Source organism: Meriones unguiculatus, chromosome 7, assembly GCF_030254825.1.
Source record: "Meriones unguiculatus strain TT.TT164.6M chromosome 7, Bangor_MerUng_6.1, whole genome shotgun sequence".
Classification (NCBI taxonomy): domain Eukaryota; kingdom Metazoa; phylum Chordata; class Mammalia; order Rodentia; family Muridae; genus Meriones; species Meriones unguiculatus.
This window is the reverse complement of record NC_083355.1, coordinates 97,588,159-97,600,059: the sequence shown is the minus strand read 5'-3', so window position 1 is coordinate 97,600,059 and position 11,901 is coordinate 97,588,159. Positions and strand designations below refer to the sequence as shown.

Here is an 11,901-nt window from a genome sequence, read left to right as displayed (position 1 = left end):
TACGGGGGAAATATAGCCATCAGGATGGACCTGAAAGCTTCCTGTAGAGTCCAAGACCATATTGTATTAGATGGATACATAGTCATGGATCACAGATATAAAACATAGATGAGAGCAAGTTATCTGCACCAACTACCTATCTTCACAGAGCAAAATATTAGAGTGTGAAACCGGTTAAGCCAAGGTGAACTTGCCAGAGCGGAGTAAGCTATTACCTGAGACTGGGAAGTGCTCTACAGAACTGATTATGCCACACAGTTCCGTGACACCCTGTTCGGTGCCTGGGATACCTATCACTCGGGGTCACTGACTCAGGAATGAGCCAGAGACCGGAGGCAATGACTAACCTGTTTTTCAAGCCAAGTATGAGTTTGATCTTTGACTCTGAGTATGGGGCCTTGGTATTGTTGGATAGCACAGCTGCAAAGATTTCGAAGAAAAAAAATCTTATAGTCAAGTAATTTGAAATTATGACTTGAGGATAAAACATTGCTTCATCTCTGGAGGGAATTTCCAGATAACTACCTAAGACCCTTCTTCACTTCTCATGACTTTTAAAAGTTCAGGAAAATTTCCAAGTATAAGGTGTATTTTTTCAGATATGAGGTATTATCAAACTACCTTTAGATAACCTGTGCTTTAAAAAAAAAATGTAAACACAACCCGGAAAGAATGTTGTATGGGAAAACTCCCAATTCTAGCTGTAACTGGTGGCAAACTAGCCCTTCAGCAGTATTTATGCACAACATGATGACCATTTTCAAGCATTGTTCAAGATGTAGCACAAGATTTCCTTCCAGGGGTCAGGAGAACTCAGGAGGTCAGTTTCACCAGTCATCAAGCGTTTCCTGACTTCCAGGAGTTTAAGCTGATCACCGCACTCCTGTGAGATCAGGACTTGTAGCAATTTTAGCAGCTGGACTCTGCAAGGTGGAGTGTGCCTTGTCACATTTGGTGTGGCTGTAGCAAAATACCTAATGCAAGGTAATGTAAAGAAGAGGTTTATAAAGGTTTATAAAGAAGAGGCTTGTAGTTCTAGTGCTCGGAAGATTCAGACACCATGGCACCAACATCCTAGTGAGGACCTTGTGCCTGTGCCATGGTGTGATGGAAACACTGAATGGGAAGCAGCCATGTATACAGGGGAATCAAGGCCTGAGGCAGCTGCAGTTTATACCAGGCTGCCCTTATGAGATGGCATTAGTCTGTGTATGAGTGTAGAGCCTCTCCAACATAATTTATCTTCGATAGGCTCCACCTTTTAAAGTGTCTACCACCTCAGCACTGCCCTGAGGAGGTCAAGGTTCCAACACACAACCCTTTAGAAATAACACCAAAGTCAGACAGGAGGCAGGGAGTTGTATGGGGAGGGTTAGAGGGAGAAGAAGCCTGTCGGAATCTGCTCAGAATCTTTGGTAGGACTGGAGTGCATATCCACAGACTGAAACCGTGTAAAGCTCCCTAAAGACGCTGCTCCAGAACCAAGAAGGCCACAAAGACCACCAACAGTCAATGCTAAGGGCCGTTGGCAGTCCTGCTCAGATTCAGTAAAAAGACCTTGCTAACACATTACTACTATTATAAGCTTCTAGCCAAGATGCAGGAATCCCTGGGGAATGACCATGCTCTCAAACAAAGCTTGTAATTTTTTTTTCTATTAAGAGCTCCTAGTAATTATTTATCTATTTATTATTATTAACCAGTAATTTTTTTTTTTAAGATGGGGTTTCTCTGTATAGTCTTTACTGCCCTAGACTTGCTTTGTAGACCAGGCTGGCTTTGAACAAAGAGATCCACCTGCCTTTGTCTCACTGAGTGCTGGGATTACAGACATGTGCCACCACAGCCAGCAACCAGTAATTCTTTTAAGTCTGTGAACTAGGCGATATCTATGTCAATTACTCAACAATCTAGAGGAAAACCAGCCACAGACAGGGTAAGCTAAGAGATATGAGTATTCCCTGTACACATGTAGCCAATGAGATGTTTGGTCTTCATATGGGCTGCCTGGCAAGTTGGGGGTGGGGGTGGGGACGACGCTGTTTCTAACATGAACTCTGTTGCCTGTTTTTGGATCATTTCCTCCTGGCCAGGCCTCAGGGGATGAAGACATGCTCAGTCCTGATGTGACTTAATGGGGAAGTGGGAACTGGGAGGAGAAGAGGGAGGGGGCACCCTTGGGGTGCAAAAGAAAAAAGAAAAAACTAAATTTAAAAAAGAGAGAGAGAGAGATGACTATGTGCCAGTGTAACTTTAGGTTGGACCTTGCTGTTAAGGCTGAAGTCTGGCATTACCAGAAAGCCCCTGATCTTGGTGCTAGATGACAGACTCCCTTCCTCAGCTAAATTCCCTCTCTTCTCTGCCTGATCTGAAGAAACCCCAGATCCTCTAAGGAGTGTCATATAGCCCTCAGAGAGATGACAGGACCAACCAAGTCCCAATAAGAAACCCATTCAGTGTGTACCTGGGGAATTCCTGGAAATACCCTCCCCATGCTAATGAAATGTCTTGGTACCTCAGCTCTCAACCGATGACTTTTTGTCATACCTCCGACTGTATGTGGGGTTCTTCTCCCACCACCAACTGCACATAGGATAATTAAGTACCATGTTCCCCTTCTCATGATAGGACCGTGCCGCTGCATGTAAATGAGGTATCCCTGGCATTTCCGGCCCCGGTGAATCAAACACTTTCACCCCTGAAACCCCTCCTACTGCCCGAGGTTTAAAATGTCCCTAATTCACATCTCTCACTCCATTCCTCCACCCTGATAGGCGCGGTATCTGATATTCGACCTCAGATGGACCCCAATTGGACTTACAAGTTGAGAACCTCTATCTTAGAACAATGCTACCCAGCACAAACACAGCATAAATCACATACGTATCATTTTACATCTTAATAGATTTTCTAAGAAAAGGAGGTTTGTTTTAACAAGATATTTTACTTGATCCAAGAAATCATTCCTATAGTAATATAAAATCATTAATTAGATCTTTTACACCTTTTAAAATCATTTTTTGAAACCTGATGTGCCTTTTGTACTAGAAGAGTTAATTCAGTTTGTAGCAGGTATACTTCAGTAGTCCCAGCATTTAGTGGCTGTCACCTTAGAATTGAACAATTTTAGGTAAATGAGAAAGGTAAGTAAACATATTGCCCTATATCTACATCCTCTTTCAAACTATTGTACACTAGTATTTAAGTGTGTCTTCCTAAATTATTTACTATCTCAAAAGTTCTGAAGAACATACCTACTGTGCCACTAAATATTAATTTTTTTTTCATTCAAACTTCTACATGGTTTCTTTGTGTAGCCCTGGCTGTCGTGGAACTCACTCTGTAGACCAGGCTGGCCTCAAACTCAGAGATCTGTCTGCCTCTGACTCCTGAGTGCTGGGATTAAAGGCGTGTGCCACTGCTACTACCTGGCTAAACAAACTAGTCTTGAGCTTAAACAGTAGCTGGCCAGTGGATAATGAACTCAGTGGCATCTTGGAGGTTTCTTGTCTCGTAATATCATATCAGGGCTCTTTGTTTTTTTTTAATTTGATATATATTATATATTATTATAATATGTACATATTAATATACATATATAACACATACATATAATATATGTATGTTATATTATGTATACATGTACATGTAATATACATATATACTATATAGTCTATCATCTTTCTATATATCATCTATTTATCTACCATTTATCTATCATCTATCTATCTATCTATCTATCTATCTTCATCTCTCTCTCAACTCTATAAGTTCGTTGAGTATATATCATAGCTTTCAGTTTAGTGCTATTGTGGAATTCTTGAGTGTGCACAGTAGATCTCTGTTTCTTATGCCTTTTCTTGGACTCTTTTTCTTTTGTTTGTTTGTTTTGTTCTATTCCGATATGTTAGTTTTTATCTTATTATTTTTTATTATTATTCCTTAGAAGCCTGTTTGTTTTCTAATGATATACAGAAAGGGGTAGATCTGGATGGGGTTGGGGGGAGGTAGGGAGGAACTGGGAAGAGTAGAGAGGGGGAAATGTCAGAAAAAAAAAATCTATTTTCAATAGAAGGAAAATAAGTATTAAAAGAGTGTTAGAGACAACTTGAAAGATATAACCCCTTTCCTTCCAAAACTCTCAAGCTAGTTGGCAGCTCACCACAACAGTAGTCACTTTCATTATCATGAGGTAAATGAATATAGTTACAGTAGTATCTGTACACAGACCAACAGGGAATAAGACATGAGACTAGTTGAAACTGAGGATGGGTATACTATCTGAGTTCTTAAATGAAACAACAGAAACTGAATTTGGCTAATGTAAGAAGGAAGTGAGTCCATTGGAAGGCATTGGAGAAGTCATTGGGTTGTCAGATAGCTGCCAAACCTGGCTTGGAAAATAGGTTAAGAATCATAACACCTGGCTAGTGGCAAGCAGAGCCAGGATAATGCTGTGGCTCTGATTAGGATGCCGAATTGGTTGGTATCACTACTGAATCTGGATGCTGCTGCCACTAGCTTGGACCAGATTCCCATTGCTTGCCATGCTTCTTGTGCATCGTTCAAAGTCTGTGTGCCATTTGGCTCTCTCTCCAGATCCCAACGTCTGCTGAAAAAGGGCAGATCACCTGACAAGAGGGACAGAGGGTATTTTTTTTTCTTTCAAAAAAAAATGAAGGAAATTTTGGATATTGGGTGGAAAAATCAAAATAAACAAACAGCAATAGAAGCACGTAGCAAACACACCCTTTATAAAGGTTTCATAGCAAAAGAATCTGTCTTCTCTGGTTTTCGACTGGGTGCTTACCACTCAGAGCAGCAGTTCTGAAGCTGTGGGTCACAACCCTTTTAGGTCCTGAATGTCCCTTTCACAGGGGTCGCCTAAGACCATCAGGAAACACAGATATTTATATCACAGTTCATAACAGTAGCAAAATTTCAGTTATGAAGTAGCAGTGAAATAATTTTATGGTTGGGGGTCACCACAATACAATAAACTGTATTAAAGGGGCGCAGCATTAGGAAGGTTGAAGACCACTGACTTTAATGCTGATTGAATTAAACCTAAGATAAAGAAGGAGCTAAGACTTCAAGATGAGTAGGAGCCTATTAAATGATAATGTAGGGGAAACATCCCAATGGGAAGATTTGGGGTTTATTACAGAGATAAATAAATGAACAAATGGCCAAATAGACAAAGTACGTACAGAAACAGTCCTTCGTAGAAAACAATTCAGTTTGTCTGGAAGACAGAGTCCGCCTAGGGAGACAGAGGCAAAGGAGGTGAGGATATACTCTCAGAATGCCTGCACAGGAGCTGCAGTATTTATCGAACTCCCAGCAGGCACAAGGCGCTGTACTCAAAGCTAGGAGTTGGCAGCAAGCAGGCTGTGCAGCCCCTGCTCTCAGGGAGCCTTTGTGAATTTCTCATTCTCATTTTCTTTTGTGACTAGCAGATGAGGAGGTTTTAAGGAGAGCCGTGGCGTAGCCATTTGAGGTGTTTTGGAATCTAGCATAGTGACTTGTATAATAAGCCACAGGTTGAGGCTGAAAACAGGGAGACAGTAAGAGACTAGTAACGAGATGAGAGATAGTGAGGGCTGGACCTGTGGAAGTAGAGAGAGCTGGTCCAGAGAGTTCTTCAGACACATTCACTGCACCAGACCCCACTCCTGTCCCTTTCAGATAGCAGAGCGGAAGCCATTGCAGGCGAGCTGTGCCATTGCACTGTGTTCCGTTCCTGCACGGCTTTGTCTTTCTGTTATATTCAGAGCATCCAGTTCCAGGGGAAGGTACAAGAGAGCCCTTGGTTGTCTCTAGACTCTTAACTCTATCCCTGCAGTTCGGCAAGATAGGACATCAGAATCGGTTAGGGAACAGAGGTGAGTGTCTAGATCTCTGAAGTCGACTTTCAGCCGTGTCAAGATAGAATTGGTCTCTTGTGTTTCCACACACTCTTAAAGGGCAGAATTTTTTGACCCCAGCACAATATGCCTAATACCAGTTCCAAGTGGTGTCAGCCCCTTTTGACCATAGGACACACCAGAAATGCTGCCATAACTGATAACTGTCGCCTCAAAGCTGCTGCTGGACGCAGTGAGCAATGTTACTCTCTCTCAAGCGTGCACTCGAGTCACTGTGGATTCCTAAACCTTTTAGCAGCTTTTCATTTTGCACAGGATCTTCTCCTTAGCTGCTACGGTCCCTTGGGCCTTCTCTTCCACATTTTCCCAATACACATCTGCCTTCTCATCAGACTGGGCCAGAGATAATCCTTACCAAACATTTACTACTAGTCTTCACTCACACTGATCCCTCTGTGCCCAGAGCAGTCTTTTGTTTGTTTGTTTGTTTGTTTGTTTTCAAGGTTTTTTGTTTGTTTGTTTTGTTTTTGAGACAGGGTTTCTCTGTAGCACTGGCTGTCCTGGAACTTGCTCAGTAGACTGGTCTAGTCTTGGTCTTGGTCACAGGGATCCACTTGCCTCTGCCTCCCAAGTGCCGGGATTAAAGACATGTGCCACCAACAGCCAGTTCCCAACAGAACAGTCTTACTCTCAGCTCTTAGTGTTCCAGAGCCCAGGGCACCCTTCGTATCCATGCAACTTACCCCAGGCCCTTGTCTCCTCTGAGCATGGCTGACAATTGCACCACCCCTGGATGTCGTACAGCCGGCAGTTATTTCCAGACTTGTGTTTGCTATTCTGCCTCGTCTCCCCCAGCTAAGCTATGGCTGCTTGGGGGTTGCTGCATCAATGGACACCTGGCATGTTTCCAGGAGCACAGAGCTTGTGAGTGTGAGAGGACTGACCTAAGTCGGTCTACTTAAGACTCCTGTGCTGTCAGTGAAGCGCGTTCTCCTTCTGCACGTTTTAAGGCATAAGTGATGCCAAGAACTAGGTGCCTGTACAGTAGCAAGCAGCCCAGAGACTTCAGTGGAATTTCTGTTGTCTCCGGCTCGATCTTGCTGCTGATTGTGAGTCACCGCTCATCTGTGGTGACTCCAAGCCTCACTTTATGAGTCACAGTTAAAGGTGGGGTGAGGATTTTACCGAGAAACTAATTCCAGTCCAAACCAAGCCACACAATTATTGGGTTCCTCTGTTGGTTTTGAGCTACTAACTAGCATAATGCTTCTCGAGACAAGTACCCAAAATGCCTTTCACAGGGATATGCTTGGAGGTTCCCTGCATACGTATTCTATTGGGCTTTCTTTGGCTCAGGCCTGATCTGGGACAAATAAGCTAAGGAAGAGCGGAGAACTCCTTGAAGGCTCTTCTGTATTCTTGCTGAGTGATGGTTTTGGTTTCTCAAGCAGAATGTGCATCTGTCTGAAAAGAGGAAGTTTTGGAACTGGCCTCCAGGCCCTGTAACCAAGCACTTAGCTCCCCTTAGCATCGGAGAGACCTGCTCTAATAATGACTGAAAGGGGAAATCACTGGAGAGAGGATGTGTAAATGGCAGAAATGGGGCAGCTTTATAAATCTGTGTTCTAAAGACATCTCCCCCAAAAGCTGTACCACCTTGGGAGAGACACTGAACAACGGTAGTGATGACAACAAGTAACATTTACATAGGGTTTGGAATGGTTCCTGCCACAGGGTAATCTCTCCATAAGGTCACCTGTTGTTATCATTGTCACTGTTTTTCTTTCTGAGACAGAGTCTCATGAAAGCCCAGGCTAGTCTCAAACTGTATGTAGCTAAAGATAGCCTTGAACTTCTGATCTTCCTGCCACCTGCCTCCTGAGTGCTGGCATTGCAGGTTTGTGCCACCGTGCTCAGTTTATGCAGTGGTGGGGACTGAGCCCAGGGCCTCATGCATGCTAGTCTAGCAGCTAATCAGGCTCAGTAACTGCAGCCTGTCCTTCTCATTATTACAGAGGGCTTTTTGTGGCCACTACCAAACTGGTGTTCATGATTCCATTGATTGCTTTGAATGATAAAGTGAGTTTTGTTATTCTTGGTGGACAGAGGTAAGCTGAGACTTAAAGAGGTTGAGTTCAAGCACTCATGCTCCCTCATTTTATCTCAACTTGACATAGGCTAGAGCCATCTGAGAGAAGAAAACTCGAATTCAGAAAAAAAAAAAGCCTCTGTAAAACTGGCCAGTGGGCACTTTTTAAGTTAGAGATTAATGGGAGAGGGCCCAATGCATTATGGGCAGAACCACTTCTGGGCAGGTGGTCCTGGCTTCTGTAAGAAGCAGTCTGAGCAAGCCATGGAGAGCAAGCCAATAAGTAGCACTCCTTCATGTCCTCTGCATCGGTTCCTGCCCTTACTTTGCACCCTGCACCTTTTCCTTCCTTATCCCTGTCCATTTGTCCAACCCCACTCATCCATGGATTTTTCTGGGCTCACGATTTGTGGGATAAGCAGGATGTTTTCCACACTGAGCTGTGACGCAGCATGTGTCAGCACATGCCTTGCATTGTGGCTTTCTTTCGGAGAGGCACAGCGAGGGTGCGGCTTTACACCCAGCTGCTGTTCCTGAGAAGATGACCCTGACTCTTCAGTTTTGCTGTCTTATCTTGGCTCGCAGCCATTACCACGTTGAGTGACACTGGCATCGACGCTGACGGGCTAGAGAAAAGCTGACAGGCAGTCACTCGTGGGAACCAGCCCTTGAGTTTGTGGCTGAGTTGCTTGAGGTGAGATCTGGTTTAGGACAGCAACATTCTCCAGGCTGCCTGCACATGTCCAGTCCTGTGGCTGGTAAGGATCTCAGGGGAGGGCCTTGGAGGAGAGACTTCTGGACATTCCATCCTCTGTGCGCATTGGGTGTTCTGGCAGATCTCCATATGGGAAATTTCTCAGGAAATGTCAATACAGTTCTATTGCAGTTGATGTTCGTAAACTACTTCAGTTGCACAATAATCTAGATATACTCTGTATTGCTTTTCTGTGTCTGTAACTCAAAGATTACAGTGAGGACCTTGGCTCAGGGATTGGATCTGTCAATCCACAGCTTGGTTTCCCCAGAGTAACCTGTTTGTCGTTGCTTCAATTTCATCATTCTTTATGCAGAATATTACCATGGGTAAAAAAGAGTCAGTGTGACCTGAAACCGTGGATTTTTCTACTTAACAGCCTAGAAGAAGCCTTTTAGAAATGTTAGGGCACATTTTAGTGTTGACTAAGTCACCTAATTTCTCTCCACTCAGATTTCCTTTTAAATCTGAGAAGAATGATATTGCCACCTGGCCAGGTTATCTAAAATGGAAGGTGAGGGCTATGAAAGTAACTCAGTTGGCAGAGAGCCTATTTACCATGCAGGAAGTCCTGAGTTCGATCCACAGTACAACATAAGCCAGTAGTTCTCAACCCTTCTAAAGCTGTGACCCTTAACACAGCTCCTCATGTTGTAGTGCAACCATGAAGTTATTTGTGTTGTTAATTCGTAACTGTAATTTTCCTACTGTTATGAATTGTAATGTAAATGTATGATATGCAGGTTATCTGATATACAATCCCGTGAAAGGGTTGTTCAGCCCCCAAAAGGCTCGTGACCTACAGATTGAGAACCGCTGATTTAAACTATGCATGTTACTGTATAACTTTAGTCTCAGCATTCAGGAGGTGGGGGCGGGAGGATCAGAAATTCAAGGCCATTTCTGTCCACTTAGCAAGGATGGCCTTGGACATATGAGACTGTCTCAAACAGACAAACAGACAACAGACCAATAAACTGGTTTCTGAAAACCATAAATTTTATATAAGCAGTTGCTTTAAGAAGAAAAAAAAACTTTTTTTTTCACCAAACAAGGCAAAGCTATTAAATGTTTTCTATACTGATTTTTCTCTCAGTGTAAATTGTTCACTGAAAATAAAAACTTAGAGCAAAGTCTAACTTTTGTTGTTATTGTGGAGGCTGAGTTACAGCATTCTACAAACCATCTGAATAGTATATTTGCTTATCTAGAACAGCAGTGCTCAAGACAGATAGTGGCTAATTTGCAAAAGCACATTAATTTTGCATTAATTCTCATTCTCTTCATCCATCATAAGATCAAGAGCAAGGTTCAAGTTGTAAAAAGACATTAATAACATGAAAAAAAATCATAAGCCAATTAAATAATCTTGAACATCCACAGAACATGCAAGTAAAGGTTTGACAGTTATATTCAAATTCAAATGGACCTAGATTGAAAACGTGTTTAACTCAATTTTTTTTTCCAGTAAAGCAAATATTCCCCAGCCTCTTACCTAAATGAACAAGAGATGACTACATTATTGTTTTGGTTTTTTCTTGATTGGTTAATCATGCTGGGAGATGCCATCTGGACGCTGCTGGTTCTCTGCCAGAGATTCAAATCAGACTTGCAAAAAGTTACCTGCCTGAGGCAAGAAAGAGCTCTGGTTTAATGGAAAAGAGCATGTGTTTGTTTCACCATCTGGGTAAAAATAAAATAATGAAAGCATGATGAACAAGTTTTAATTCTTAATAGTAACCAAGAGCCTTCCATTATAGATAACTGTTTCTGAAATAGAATGATTGGGGAAATTAGGGAATGTACTTGCTAAAATTTGGGCGGTTAATTAGTGGTCTGATCAGAATCCTTATCCAGGGATCGTGGTGTTAATAGAGTGTCTAGTAGAAAAGGAGGAGGCGAGAGAGACATGGCATGTTGGAGACTGCTTGAAATCTCATCACGGTGTTCAAAGCCCTGGACCTGTATGGATTCAGCATAGCGTATTTTTTTTTTTACCAATTTCAATGTCTTTTCTTATTTAAACAGATCCCTGCTTGGCATATTAACCAAAGGCAAGAAGGACTGAGCTTGTCTCCATTCTGGGTGCTGCCATTCACAAGATCTCTGTGACAGACTGTAAGGCCCAAGCCCACCGTGCTGTCCTGCTCGCCCCAGACATCTTTCTGGGGTCCACTTGAGGTCAGCAGTGTGAAGATGATCAGTGCCCTTTTAGCATGACGACCTTGGACCATGTCATCGCTACCCACCAGTCAGAGTGGGTCTCCTTCAGTGAAGAGCCACGGTTCCCTGCCCCTTCAGAGGGTAAGGAGTGCTGCCATTTCTTAAAATAGCAAGATTTGTGCCTGCTTCTTGGTCATTCACAGGTGGGATTGAAACAAAGGGAAAAAGAAAAATGCAACTTGGTCTCTTACCGGAGGTACGTATGGATTCTTTCTTCAGTAGCCAGAAGAAGGGTGTCTTCTTAGCCTGAGGCATCACCAAAACCCTGGAAACACGAAGGGCACAGGCCCATTTCTTGCATATTGCTTTACTGTTGCTCTTTTTGGCGGTTACTCCCACCGGCTATTTGGATTTTCTCAATTTTTAAAGTGTAACTGTTAAAAGTGACAGACAGGTCACTGAGCCAGATTGCAAAACTCTAACATTGTAAAACTCTAACCTTGTCCCCATCACAGGTGAATGGAATGTCCTTGGGTGAATGTTGTGTGTATGGGGTGGGGTGGCAGGGCATGGTGCATGCTGTGCCCATCTGTGTGGAGACTAGGAAAGTGTCATCGTTCTGTGCCTTCTTGTCTTGAGACAGGATCTACCACAAAACAGAATCCTATTGTTTCAGCTAGGCTGGTTGACCAGTAAGCTCCCTAGGATCTGCTTGTCTCTACTTAGTTCTGGGGTTATAGGCACGTGTAGCAATGCCTGGTTTTTATGTAGGCCCTGAGGATTTGAACTCATATCCTCATGCTTGCAGAGCAAGCACTCTTACCCACATATTTCTAGCAATTTATTTTTTGTTTTTTGTTTTGTTTTGTTCTATTTTGTTAGTTTGTTTTGTTTTTCGAGACAGAGTTTTCCTCTGGGTAGTCCTGGCTGTCCTAGAACTTGCTCAGTAGACCAGGTTTGCCTTGAACTCAGACATCTACCTGCCTCTGCCTTCCAAATGCTGGTGCTAACAGCAGGTGCCACCACAC

The 11,901-nt window shown here is 43.0% G+C and overlaps 1 protein-coding gene across 3 annotated transcripts in view; it reads left to right on the top strand.

The window, feature by feature from the left end:
- Ston2 (stonin 2) overlaps nt 1-11,901 on the top strand; it is a 149,708-nt gene that overhangs the window by 23,612 nt on the left and 114,195 nt on the right. For 2 of the 3 annotated variants that reach the window (XM_021657482.2, XM_060387993.1), the window contains exon 2: nt 10,739-11,014. In XM_021657482.2, the coding sequence (XP_021513157.1) occupies nt 10,927-11,014 (88 nt within the window). In that variant the 5' untranslated portion in view covers nt 10,739-10,926. Of the gene's footprint in view, nt 1-10,738; nt 11,130-11,901 lie in introns of those variants that run through there. The other variant, XM_060387994.1, reaches the window with a different exon arrangement.